Source organism: Pimephales promelas, chromosome 5 (genome assembly GCF_988280905.1).
Source record: "Pimephales promelas chromosome 5, fPimPro1.hap1.1, whole genome shotgun sequence".
In the NCBI taxonomy this organism is placed as follows: Eukaryota; Metazoa; Chordata; class Actinopteri; order Cypriniformes; family Leuciscidae; genus Pimephales; species Pimephales promelas.
In genome coordinates, this window is record NC_142773.1 from 21,629,916 (window position 1) to 21,644,242 (window position 14,327).

A 14,327-nucleotide genomic window follows, 5' to 3' on the forward strand; every position below is an offset into this window, starting at 1 on the left:
TCACAACCCTAATTTATATCTATATATATCTATATCCCCACCCTATTTACATGCCACCTTGAAACATTGCAGTATTTTACCTCACAATACTGTATGTCCAAAATGAATATTTAAAGTTCTCATATGAACATTTTGGGGTAAAAAGATTTTCGCCACCATTCCGAGCAAGATTTTGAGAAAGTAAAACTATAAACTATTTGCATATATAATAATAATAAAATGTATTGTTTTATTGATTTTTATTTTAACAAATACTTTGTTATTTCTTCTCACCATGCTAAGGTAAGTTATATGGTAGTCACACAATTTCGTTTTGATACTCTTGGCATACTGTGGTACACTCACAGTACTTTTTTAGTAAGAGGCGCGTGTGTCTATTTTCTCAAGCTCTGTGAACTGGGTGTCGAATATTAGTTTTGCAACTGGTGTTGAGATGTAAACCCCAAGTGTTTATGCGAGCATGCTCGAGTGTTTGTTTACTTGTGCAGCGGGTATTGAGTACCGTGCTGAAGCGTAATACCCGAGAGAGCGTGTGTTGTGTATGTTTATGTTTACACGAGTACTGTTATTTAGTGGCTGGTGTAGAGGTGTGTATACCGAAATGAGCTGCTGTTTAATGGGTTGATGAGATGATGGCAGTAATCAGTGAGCAACGAGACGAGCGCTGAAAAGCTTGGTCCCTCCCTTCTCACATGCATACACACACACACATACACATGCACACGCTCTCCCTACTGGCAGATGATTGACGGCCTGAGGGTTTTAATGGCACTGTAGAGGGAGAGCTGAGGTCGGAGTTGTCATGGCAACAAGACGAAGGAGGCCTCTTTCTCTCCCTCTTCCTCACTCTCTCTTTATGCACCTGAACAGAGCCGAATCTTACTCACAGGACTGGGTTTTCTCTCTCTCTCTCTCTCTCTCTCTCTCTCTCACACACACACACATACTGCAGTTCTGGTGTCCCTCCCCCTGTCCGCAGTATACACAGTGCTTTGTGTGTGTTTAAGCGTGTGCATGTGTGTGAAGCCATATCTAGCCACCGCAGTCTCTCTCTCTCCTCGTAAAAGAGCTGGATCCCGAGCGATAATACTCTCTGGTCGCCCCGGGTTACGGTTCACCACACGCCCCCTTGCACTGTGCTAGCTGGGATTGGTTGGGTTGGCGTGTGTGTGTGTGTGTGTGTGTGTGTGTGTGTGTGTGTGTGTGGCACAGGGGGTGATGCTGTATAACAGCTCTATAAGATCTCAGGCAAAACTGGGAACCAGACCCTGTTCACAGACACTCACCTCCCTTGAGTATTGGATCGGTACCAGCCGCCAGTATCACAATGTGTGTGTGTGTTTACAGGGTTGAGCAAACTCAATCTCAGTCCTTCTTCCTGCCTCATGAGTGTGTTTGCGTCAGGGCTTAAAAATCAATCTGTTCAGTATTTTGACGTTTCTGTTCTGTTCAAAATTCCTTCTGAAACATTACTGTTCCGAAAACGGTCCGATTTAAAAAAAAAATAAAAATACCGGTCAATAACACAATAATGTATTATACTTTATACAAGAGCTTAGATAAACCTTGTAAGGCCAGTGAATTCTCAAAGCGTTGGTAAAACCTAGTACAGTAGCTCCAACGTCCTCAATCGTGAATGAACACATTTTGAAGACCGTCCCTGCTTGTTTGTTGTGCAAGGGTAAATAAAGAACTGCATTTTCTTTATTTAAAAAAAAAAATTTACAACAAACATTAGTTTGTAAAGGTGAATGTTTTGTAAATTAGAAGAGTGGAGAAGGGTTGTATTTGCCATCTAGACGTAGTCTTTTAATCTTTTAATCAAAAGTCGTTTGCAACTACCGGTTCATGGGGACTTTAGTGGGTGGTGACATCCTCGAAAAACTTCTGAGACAGCTGATAAGTACTCTTGTCATTGACCGTAAAACAGTACAGGTATCACCAACCCGTCGAACGTGGTCGACAAGTCGCTCTTGGAAGCATTTTAAGTCGATCGTGAAGTTTTGACGATCAGAGAAAAAAGCCTGTTGTGTGTAGGAAATGGTTTCTAGGGGATGCGGAGGCGCACGCGATGTTACAATCATGTCATTTTTGCCGCGCGCACCTTTGGGCTCATGCAGACGTGTTAAGTTTAAACAAGGCTTTATGCTTTAACCAGCTCATCCACGGGAACAGCTCATATTAGCCAGCTTAACTGTTATTACCCTGTTAAAAAAAAAAAATTTAGTTGCATAGTTTCATGTGGTTCTTCTCCATATGTTCGATATGTTTGTCCCGTTTTAGTCACCGTAGCTTCTTTGAAAGGGAGGGGTGAGCAGTGGGCTGAGCCCTTAGTGCAAACTTGCAACTGAACGCTATATGTCGCTAAAAAATACACACTGCACCTTTAAGTAAAAACGCTTTAAAAAATAATCAAGACCTGTTAACCATAAGTTTTTTTTTATCAAGCACAAGGAAAAATATTTAATCATTTCCATTTTTGAATATAATTGAAAATATATATATATAATTAAATAAATATTAATTGAAATTTGTTTTACATTTTTTTTATGAAAAACTCTTTACTTCTGTGAGGACTGAATGGGTTTAAGTGGAGTAAATGGTTGGAAAAGCTTAGTATACATAACCTGAGATAATTCTGGCAGTTTCACCAGAAGATCAAGTTATGATATTTTGTTATAAAATTTTAAGGTTCAAGTTATTTTGAGTGTTGATGCAAACAAATGAGAGAATTATTTCATTCGGTTTTTAATTTTATTGAAAAGGACAGTTGGAACGAATTCACAGAAATGAATCAATCTTGCCAAATCGAATGGCACTTTTTCTACTGCAGTTTAAATGAATGCTGACATGCTTGTGAGAAACAAGACAAGAATGAGTTGTGAAACTAATGACGCTTTCTTAATATATAAAACTTAATGGCCTAATAAAAAGCATATTAAAATCATCATGATTTTAATTTAACTTAATTTTATATCGCCAGCAGCATAATTATTTGAAATATTGAATATATTTCAGGGACATGTGCACTGCACTGAAATATTTCATGATTGAATCATAATTTAGAATCAATTCATTCACCGGTAAATCAACAATTAAAATTATTTGAAATGCTTCATAAAAATGAATCGAACTCACCAACTTTCAAGTTTATGGTATATGACATCATCACAGTCTTGCCACTGTCATATTTGCAAGATGTACGACAATGATGAGTGGTGAAAGAAGTCTAGGAAAGCTTAACTTAATTGACAAATAAAAAGCACAATGAAGTCATCACAATGTTGCCTAATGTTATCTCATTAGTATTTCCAGCCCTAGTGTGTGGGTGTTTCTGGAGTATATGGGAGGAGTCATGCTCGATAAACTCCGCCCACTGACCCCAAGGTTTCTGTGTGTCTGAGAGAGAGGCTGTGTGAGTTTGTGTGTGTGTGTGTGTGTGTGTGTGTGTGTGAGGTCAGGGGTGGTGTGGCTGTTTGTACGACGACTGTAGAGAGGTTTGAGTTACAGCAGGGGGAGGGAGTGTGTGAGCCGGCTGCCAGCTCTTGCTCTTTAATCCTCCCTCTCTTTCTCTTTTCCTACTTTCTCCTTTATCTTCCCCCTTTCACTCCTTGTTTAGTCTCTTTTTCTCTCGTTTTCACTCACACATACACACACAATGTGCCTCGTCTTCTCTCTCTCTCTCTCTCTCTCTGGTAGAACAAGGCAGACTGGCAAACACACAAGCCCCCAGCAGCAGCAGACTGTTAAAGAGGTTTGAGAGAGGGAACGGGGCCAGCGGAGGAAAGGGGCCCCAGTCTCTAAGTGTTCCACTAGCTCAGGAGATTCCACTTGAGGCTCCTCTCGCTCTGTTTGCTTGTTTTATGCCCCCTTTACAAGGGGAAGTATGTACACAGATACACAAGAGCTGTGCTGTAGTGCAGGCGTTTTTCTGATGCAAATAAATGTCTCGTGTTAACAACACACTGCGTGTTGAATGTGCGGGTTAACCGAGAGTGATCTTACTTGTGTATTAACTACACACTGATACTCAAATTATGCTCTGTGCGACAGCTAAAAGCTTTTTTTTCAGTAATTGGACAAACTCCAACATAGCAAATTTTACCTATATTGTTTGTTTGTGGTGGTCTGTGTTGTATTTTGTCTGCTTAACATGGTATTAAAGCATTTGTTTGGTAAGACGGTTCTAGATCGAGATGGCCGAAGAAACGTTTCATTTCTTCTCCTACCATAAAACAATGGTAGAATCTAAAAGATTAAAGCATTTAATATTTTTAAACATTATGAAGACGATGGGGACATGTTGGAGCCGGCACACAGGCGATGTCATTCCTAAATTACAACGATTTGCCTGTGTCTGTTAACTTTTGACGAAAAGGGAATGAACATTCAAATCTGTGCTCGCATTGGCGCTTAGCCCGAGAGGGCAGTTGTCATGTATAGGTATGAAACAGCTTCACAAACAGGCTTTTTAACCTTCCAGTATTGTTGTTTTTTTGTGCTAGAAATATTCATATTATCACGGAAGAATCGAGATAAACACCGATATCTATGAACGTGATCAAAATAGAGCAAATCCTTCTAAAAGTAACTTCAAAAAATGATGTTACACCAGTTGGTGGCGACAGATGACTTAAAAAATGTTTGTCGTTGAACCATTAATTCAAGAGATTCGTTCAAAAACGCTTGTTTATCCATTAATGAAATAAGTGAAGTATTTAGTCATTGAATCCTACATTCAAACTAAAAAAAACAAACATTTTAAATAGACTGCAGCAATTAACATTAATTTACCTCGATTTATTTTGTTTAGTTGTCGCTTGTCTTTTCAGAATCGTGGAAGAAATTGCGATCTCAATTTATCCTGAATCGTGCAGCACTTTCCATAACACGAATTACCCAGATATCAGCATCAATCAAAGTTAAAGTATATAGAGTAATATCAGTATTGCATCAGGGTTGACTAATTCTATGTCTCTATACTAACTTGTTCCCTCTTTCTGTTTCCCAGAGTGCAGCAGCAGCCCCCAGCCCCGTAATGGGCAACATGCCCCCCAACGACGGCATGCCAGGCGGACCCATGCCCCCTGGTTTCTTTCAGGTAAGCACAGCTGGTTTCATTCTCTTCCTTGCCTACTTTTCCATTCATCACCCTGTCACGCCTGCGCTCCATTCATTCATTCATTCAATCATTCATTCCTTCATTCTCTCTCTGTCTGTGCGCGTGGGCTGCTGGTGGGTCTGTCTGTGGCTGTGGGTGGCTTGACAGCAGCCTGGAGCTCTGCTATCAGTATGAGATCATTCCCAACTTTGCCTTTTTCCACACTGGAAAAAAGTCCTCTACCATCCAATGGTAAGATGGAGGTTTAGAGCACTAAATGTTAGTGGAAATTAGCTGTAGTTGCATTTCTGGAGCTGTATTACTCTTCCTATCTCAAGTCATTCAGATCCCAAATGGAAATCGCCATGGTTACTGAACAGCTAAGATCTGGAGTTAGGATGTTTCTCTAATACGGCTCCGATAATGAATCGATGGGAACAGTTGCTGACTGATGATCAATTAAGTGTGTTACAAAACATTTAACTGTGAGTGTGTGAGAGAGACTTAATGGGATGCTCACTTTTCATGTGCTTCTGAATGAGTTTTTCCTCTTTAACAAATTTTGTTGTTTTGTTCTTCCCTGCTAAGATCTTTCCTTCTCTTTCTTCATCATCCCTCCATCCATCTGCTCGCAGCTTTATTCATTCCATTCTGCAGGCCGTGTTGTGTTCATGAAGGTGTTGGGCGCGATGTAGATTTGTCTTGTAAGAAAAACGTCTCTTTCGTGTATGAAACATTGCTGCCATGATGCTATGGTGTTTTTTTGCTGTTGCTAAGGGGTTCAACTTAGTGTTTTTAACAGTTGCTAGGTGGTTACTCAGGTCAACAAAACCCAAGTCTTTATGATATTATGTTCTCTAGATATATTCCCTCCTTCATGCTCTGATTCTTTTTCTACCCGTTTTATCATCCACCAGAAGTAAAGTTGCTCGATTTGAGTCAGCATTCGTGTCTGCAGTACAAACAGTGCAGACATTTTTAATTGTTACTTACTAGGGATGCATGACATATTGGTACCATGTTATGATCATTCTTCTTATTATTATTATTTAATTGACTGGCTGATTTTGTATATACATTTTTTTTTTTGTCAAATACTTTTTCATTGAAGCATCAGATTAAATTGAAACAAGATTCCACACGATTTTGGATATTTAAATATGCTTATTCATTTCCTTTATTTTTACATTTAGATTACATTTGGCATCACCTAAACTCTCACCTAATGTTAATCTCTAAAAACACTAATATTTAATAACACTTAAATGTAATCTTTAGCAAATCTCAAAATAGAGATCTATTTTCACCCTGTACATTATACTGTTACATTGACCTGTAGAATTTAAAGCTTGATGTTTTTTTTTTGTTTTTTTTGTAAAAATTCTTGTAAATAGAATTGTAATATTGCCTATTTGTCAGTTATAGGCCATAAGATGAAAATAATTAGTGACTTATTTTCAATAACCAGTATTTAAATATTAGTGCATCCAGAATAGTTAGTGGTTTGTTCAAATCCCTAATTCTCGTCGGGAGCGCTATTAATGGTGGTGCTAGTTATAAAATACTGAAAATCCTATTACTTGTCCTGAAGTGGAGATGTGGATGTATTTTATCAAAGAGCTTTTTTCCTGTTTATTCCCGTCTGTTTACGTGAAACATTGTGTTCGGGTAACACCACTCATACAAGCACGGACACACATCTCCTCATAATCAAACATGCTTGTACACATCCACAGACCTTCCCATAATGCAGTGGGGGTGGTGGAGCGTTTGTTCAGTGATGGACAGGCCTGGCATTTGGCAGTTTTGGTGATAAGGCAGAGTCGAGGGAGGAGACGATTTGCACCGCTGTCTGGAATCTCCGCTGTATTGGGAGGAAAGGGTTGGGAGAGTATATAGGGGAAAGGTTTGAGGAGAAGGAGGGAACAGAGAGGTGTGGAGGAGATTTTCGGAGAAGCAGAGGAGTGCTATTTATATCTGATCGGCGCTGAGGGAGTGAGAGAAGAGGTGTGAGGTGTTCTCGCGTGTGTTTGTGTGTGTGTGTGTGTGTGTGCTGCTCTTGAGATCTGTTTCTAAAGCATCATTGAGAGAACAGGACTGTATGGGTTTGGGTTCATTCATCTTTTTACTAGTGATGATTATTATCTTTACTATGGTATGTGTTGATTAAATAAAAATACTGCTACAAACTAGGATTTTATACGTTTCTGGTCAATTTAAGCATCAAACCAATATAATATACAACTTAAATCACTTTTACAAAAACAAGTGATTTTTTTTTTGTCATGTCTTTTGTGTTATGTACCATAGAGAAAATTGGAATACCTTGTAAACTGACCTGAATCATACCTGCATCGTTATTTTACATTAAGGTAATATAGTAACACTTTACAACAAGGTTTATTTTGTTAACGTTTGTTAATCTATTAACTAACATGAACTAACCATGAACAATTCATTTGTTAATCTTTATTCATTTTAGTTTCTTCTTTAATAAATGAATAATTAATTTATAGATTAATAAATGCTGTAGAAGTGCAGTTCATTATTAGTTAACTAATGAAACCTTATTGTAAAGTGCTATTGATGCATAATCAAATTGATTATGAAAATTGAAAAAAAAAAAAAATTCAGATATTTGCCAGTGGGATCGCCGACATACTGCACACATTATTTAGGAAGTGATGTAGAGGAAGAGAAGTGAACAGGTGTTACTGAAGGACCAAGATTGTTTAGCAGAGAAAGGCTGAGGCATTGAGCGGCAGAGTGAGCGCTAGCACTGCTGTGTGTGATGAGGTGTAATGAACAGTCGTGACCTCAGCGCTACTACGAGTTAAAGAGGCTTTGAGCATCCCTAGACCCCTCTAATCCTTCCCTCAAACCCACTCTGAAAAAGGCAGGTGGCCAGGGAAAACACACATATGCTCATGTATTCCTGTTGTATCAGCCCATGGTTTCTGGGACAGTCAGTAGAGCAGCTCTCATGCCAGACCCCGCAGCGATCCACTCTCACTGGGGGGTCAGAGACGGGTCACAGCTAAATCAGAAAGTAAATCTCACAAAAACCAACTCAAAAACTCCTTACCTCATGCATACTTTTATAAGACCTGCTTTGTATAACTAAATTAATTGGTCACAGATAAATGTTGTCGCTCGTCTTATATGTTTCGGACCTTTTATTCATACAACTGTGGAACTGTATTGAAAAATGTGGCCAGCTGCATTTGTGTACACTTAAAAATAAAGATTTCCAAAAGAGTTTCCAGGGATGCCATATAAAAACCAATTTGAGCACTTATTAAAAGAACCATTTTTTTTATGATAATAACATTTTATAATCTAAAAAATCTTTTTTCCACTATAAAGAACCTTGTGAGCAGTGGAAAGATTCCAAGGATGTTCCATTGATGCCAAATAAAGAACCTTCATTTATATTAGTGTATCATCGGATGTATACTAGTAACCGCTAAGCCACAGCTCCGAATCTAAATGTGCTGTTTCATTCAGTGGTGTTATTTTCATTGATATGTGTGGGTCAGTGTTGTACCCTGGACAGATGTGTTGTTCTATGGCTGTGGTGTGTGTGTGTGTGTGTGGTAGCTCTGGTCATCAGCGAGATTTCCGGTGGTGTTGGATGGATGGTTTCCTCAGCCCCTCTGAAACCAGCAGGAGGGCTTGTCTGAGGTCTGAGCACTAGCCAAAGGTCAAGAGGCGGTAATAAGTATGGGTCACTCACAATCGCATACACAGACTGTACAGTTAAAAAAAAAACCCAATGAAACCACTGTCTTCCTCGTTTAGTCGCTAAACTTAAGAACCGATCTGTTGACATCAGTATTACTTGAAATGATTATCATATATATCCTATTACTGTGTATCTTTAAGTCGAATAGTGAAGAGTTCGGTGCTCAGACAAATACATGTTGTTCTGTGAGTTACGTGAACACCACTGAAAGGTTTGCTTTGTTAACACTGTCCCCGAGTGGCCAAGAAGAGCTATTGCAGCTGTCCTGCGGCCGTCATTCACAGTATATGAATACTGTCAAACTAACTGCCCCTTTAGGGCCTGAGAATGGAGATTGAAGGGCTCTCTGTTGATAGCCATGCCAGTAAGTGGCAGGTTATTATCTTCTCAAAGGTGTCGGAAGTGATTTTTATATATCGCTCTTTTGAGATCCTTCCCCAATGAGGCAGAACTGCATAGCGACTGTGATTGGCTGAACGCTCCTTATGTAGGTGCACAGGCCCCATAATGCCATATGCTTCTCATTCGCCCCTTGTTGTTCAGGGGGAGAGAGGAATAGAAGCTATGCTCCTTTGTTGTGTGTTAGTTATTAGTCACAAAGTCTCATGTTCCTTACAGAAACATTTTGGACTCGAGCTCAATGGCCTGTTGATCATTAATGAACACTAATGGATGTTCTGTGAAATAATGATTTAGAGTGACTGTGACTGAGGGGTTTAATGGTTTTATGTGACATTTCACGGAAATATTTCGTCTGTACATACTGTACATGAATGCTGCTGGTCTAGAAACTATTGTTATGTTTTCCGAAGAATATGTGTTTGTGGTGTTTGCTCGTGCAAAACTCTACATTATAGCCGTCATATGAAAATATTTATCCACTTTTCAACGCTTTGGATCAACATGAGCTGAGTGTTTAACGTCCCACGATGCCTTGATTTGTTGTTGAGGTTGTATGGTTGATGTTGAAATATGAATTTGAAGACTCACTTATCACTTATACATCTGAAACACGTTTTTTTCTTCAAAATTTGATGTGGGTCTAAAAAATCCTTGTTTTGACTGCTTGTTTGATTCTCATAAACTGCTGTTTTTCATTGAAGTCTACACACTAGCTTTGGGTTTCCCACCAGTATAGTGCCTAGTGAATGAGTGTGAGTGAGTTTGTGTCGTGTGTGTGTGTGTGTGTGAGGGCTTCGGCAGCAGCAGGCCTCACTGGAAGGCCGTCTGTGCATCTCTCATCTCCCTCTTCTCTCTTAAAGGGGCCTCCCGGCTCGCAGCCGTCACCACACGCACAGCCTCCCCCACACAATACCAGCAACCCCATGATGGGACCACACGGCCAGGTAAGAAAGACACACAGCAATCCTCTCACACACACACACACACATCGTGTCCTTGCTTGCACCCTCGATATGCACACGGTCACACTTGCACACATGAGAACTGTTGGCGATGCTGGCATCAACTCGCTTGGGCAAGATGAACGGTGTAAATTACATGGTTATTTTTAATTCTCAGTTTTTTTCCAAGTCCTCTTCTTGGAAACATTCACAGACGCGCATTCTTTGAACCAACATTGCAGAATTGTACTTCTTGTCCTCTGTATGGACTTTAGTCAGGGTTGACACCATTTTTAAAGGGATAGTTCACCCAAAAATGAAAATTCTGTCTTTAATTACTGTAATTTACTAAGACTTCCATTCATCTTCAGAACACAAATCTTTTTGATGTAATCAGAGAGCTTTCTGTTTCGTTGACAGCTATGCAACTACCACTTTCACGCTTCAAAATATGAACTTTTAGTATGATTACTCAAAATATGAGTACAGAACTACACAGATTTTGTGAAAAATATCTTCCTTTGTGTTCCGAAGATGAAAAAAAGTCTTACGGAGTTTGGAGTGACTGAGGGTGAGAAATTATGAATAATTTTTCATTTCGGGGAAGCTATACCATTAAGAAAGAAAGAACAAACAAGTACCATAAAAGTATGACAAAAGTGACTCAAGTTGTACAATATATTTGTTTAAGAAAAAGACACAGCAATTAAGTTATTCCCTGAAAGTCTTGATGTCTGATTTGTGAACAAATGGTTCTTTTGAATCTGATCTCTTCTTTTTTTCTCTTTTTTTTTCACCACTGAAAGAAAGGCTGTGAGGAATAGAAATACGGTTCAATAGGTTGTACTGTTGTGTACGATACAAGTGGACAATAAAAATAAAAGATGCAGTGTTTAAGACTGTACATCCCTCACATCCCATTTTCATTGGGCGTACACCCTAAAGTCCATTCCTCCTTTGTCTTCTCTTTCTTTTTCCTTTCTTCCTCCCTCTGTTTCTCTATATTGGGAGTGTGAAGTATCCTCTGTATACCTCCCACCCCCTCCATAGAGTCGACTCCCTGCGAACAGGATAAATAATTCAGTCTCCTCCTTGTTCTTGGAGATGGGCCTCCACTCCTGGGCCGCACCCCATCCCCCATCAATAGCACATTAATATTGTAGAGCCTCCCGCCACACAGCGCCCTCACAAACACACACACAAGCACACTGACTGCGCAGAAACCAGAAGGACTGCGCGTGGATTTGCACTCACATGCTCACACCCACAAAACAGAGCGAAACCTATACTTATCAGACACTTCCACTTCCTTGCTCCTGGAAAAACACCCCCCCCCCCCCCCCACACACACACACACTGCATATTAGAGCACTATGGTTGTACAACATCTTCCTACAATGGTAAAATCACTCCAATTAGCTGTAAAAACACATGCACACAAACACAGCCTATCCCTCATCCGTTGAGCGCCGACATGTTTCAACAGAGCCCTAAAAGTTGGTGAGAGTCTCTCGGGAAGCTTCCCACAGGCCTTGACCACAGAAGTGGCATCGGGTTTCATCTCTAGACGCGCAGCCACACGACTCTAATGGTTTGTATGTCAGGACACAGGCACGATACTGCCCTCGTTTGGGTTGTTGTGGTCACTTTCCTTCCTGACCAGACTTTCACTTGAGAAGCGTCTAAGTGCAGCCGCTCGAGGTCTGACTCTGCCGATGCTTTACTATGCGTTTATCGAAACACCACAAGAGTGTATGTGTGTGCACGTTTAAAAGGCAGAATGGGAGCAGTCTGTGTTGACGGACAGAAGGAGAGATGTCAAATGTACATATTTGATGGCATCTTGCGTTGGCTTCTGCTCTCCGTGCATCTGTCTGTCCATTCCATCTGCTATAGCCTGGCCTGCTGCACTCATTCATTCTGGTCTGTACAATTCTCTCGCGTTCTCTTTAAATAGGGCAACATGTTGCTAATGGCTCCTTTTTTCTTTTCTTCTTCTTCTTCTAGCCTTTTATGTCTCCACGGTACCCTGGTGGACCACGGCCGTCTCTTCGCATGCCAAATCAGGTACGGAAAACACCATCACGTGGGCAGTGGTTCTTCCATTTTTACGCACATCTTCAGGCTCACCACAATCAGAGAAAAACCTGGAAATTTTAGGATATGGGTCGTTTAAAAATCGCAGGATTTTTTTTTTTCCTGAATATTATTATTATTTTTTGTTTTTTATAGTGTTGCTATTGTTAACTGAAACTAAAACCATTAAATTGTTTTCGATTAATTGAAACAATTTAGTTTTTAATAAAATATAAATAATAGAAAAAAAGCCTTTGGCAACTAACTGAAATAAAGAAAATAATTAAAATTAATAAAGCTAAATAAAAAATAACAAAAACTAATTACAAAATAAAATAAAAACTTAAAGGTGCATTGCGCAACATTTCATGTTAAAAATACCCGTTTTTCTAACCTATTTGCTTAAACAATTGCCTGATGGGCTGAATGAGCCCTTCTCTGATCACTGTGTTTGTCTGTACAGTAAAATAAATTAAAGGGATTCAGGACGAAATTAAAGACTGGGCATGACGTCATGCGCGTTTACGCACACCTGGCTATGTCTGTCAGGTTTGTGTATTCACCACCATTCTCCGTATCAGAGAAGACGACTCGCGCGACAAAACTTAAGTCAACTTTCAACAAAAGTAGAAGATGGATTGAAAGAGACCAGCTTGTTGTTTAGTTAGCATTCCAAACCCCCAACGCAAACTCCATGGAAGACAAAGAAAATAAAACTTTTGTGCCAGGCGTCGGAATAAGATGAGAGTCAACATTAAAAAAAGACTTTCAACAATTGGAGAGATCTCCGGTCTGGCAGAGATATATATAATATATATATATAATAGATTTTGTTGGATTCTATTTACATTCATTTTATTTATTATACATTTGAATGACTTTAACTGATACATCAAATCCAGTTTGTGATGTTTCTGGTCTTTGGTGTTGTAATGTAAAATGTAACCGATGTACTGTAGCAATACTAGCATGTGTAAAGTTTTCAGAGGCTATTAAAGTATTTTTTTCCTTTGAACGTTTCTTTGAGAGTAAAAGGTGGAAGGAAATGATCTTTTTCACACTGTTCCAATGTAGTAATGGATGGGTATAGATGGGTCACATCCAGTGTAAACATGATGCATGCTTTCTGCAAAACTTTCCATGACTTTTCTTCATTATTTTTCCTCCTCAGCCTCCCGTAGGTGTTCCAGGATCACAACCACTCCTGCCAAACAGTTTGGACCCAACCAGACCACAAGGTAGCATCTTGGTCCACTCGCTCCCACTCCAACACTTCATTACCACAGATCCATTTACATACAGATTTAAGAATGATGTCACCTGTGTAATAACTCTAAATCTAAATAAATTGATTATTTTCCAGGACATCCTAACATGGGCGGTCCAATGAGAATGAATCCTCCCAGAGGGATGGGTGGCATGGGCCCTCAGGTAGGCACATAGTTTGGCTTTCTTTACTCATTTATCCTCTGGTAGTCGTCAAGTAGTCCAGTCAAACGCCACAGGACTTCGACAGTCAGAAGAACCCTGTTACTCCTCCTTACTCACCTGTGCTGAAAGCAGAGTTCTCCTTGGTTCTCTATCTCTCTCTGTCCTTCTTGTTCTTGGCAAGCGAGGTGCTGCACAAATCGGCAGCTGGTGCAGCATCTGTTCGACAAATTGGGTAGAGCGCAGAACAAAGGCTCGGGTTAGAAAGAAGCAGCCTCAGGCCCAAAAAGGCTCTGTCACATTTTGCCCTCCACCCACGGGCAGCCAGACAGGTGGGCCACCGTCTGCCTGAGCCGAAGTTCGTTAGCATAGTATCAATCGCTTCCCAACCTGTTTGGTTTGTTCCCCACCGCTACGGACAACAGTGGATGACGGGCAGTAATTCCTACACTGTGCCATTAATAATCAGCACCACACAGCTAAAGGGGAAAAAAACATTCCCTCAAATTGTGACCTTGTACTCTGAATTGAAAAAGATCTTGCAATTATATATTTTTAATTTCATTGTAATTTGTATTCAATTTAAAAATAAAAACATTTATTTTTATTAATGTATAATAAATGTTTTTTTCTA

At 39.8% G+C, this 14,327-nt stretch overlaps 1 protein-coding gene across 3 annotated transcripts in view; it reads left to right on the forward strand.

Moving 5' to 3' along the window:
• Positions 1-14,327, forward strand: part of LOC120465097 (single-stranded DNA-binding protein 2) — a 70,784-nt gene that overhangs the window by 47,945 nt on the left and 8,512 nt on the right. For 2 of the 3 annotated variants that reach the window (XM_039654715.2, XM_039654717.2), the window contains exons 5-9: positions 5,012-5,101; positions 10,109-10,192; positions 12,197-12,256; positions 13,437-13,503; positions 13,629-13,696. In XM_039654715.2, the coding sequence (XP_039510649.1) occupies positions 5,012-5,101; positions 10,109-10,192; positions 12,197-12,256; positions 13,437-13,503; positions 13,629-13,696 (369 nt within the window). The remainder of the gene's footprint in view (positions 1-5,011; positions 5,102-10,108; positions 10,193-12,196; positions 12,257-13,436; positions 13,504-13,628; positions 13,697-14,327) is intronic. The other variant, XM_039654718.2, reaches the window with a different exon arrangement.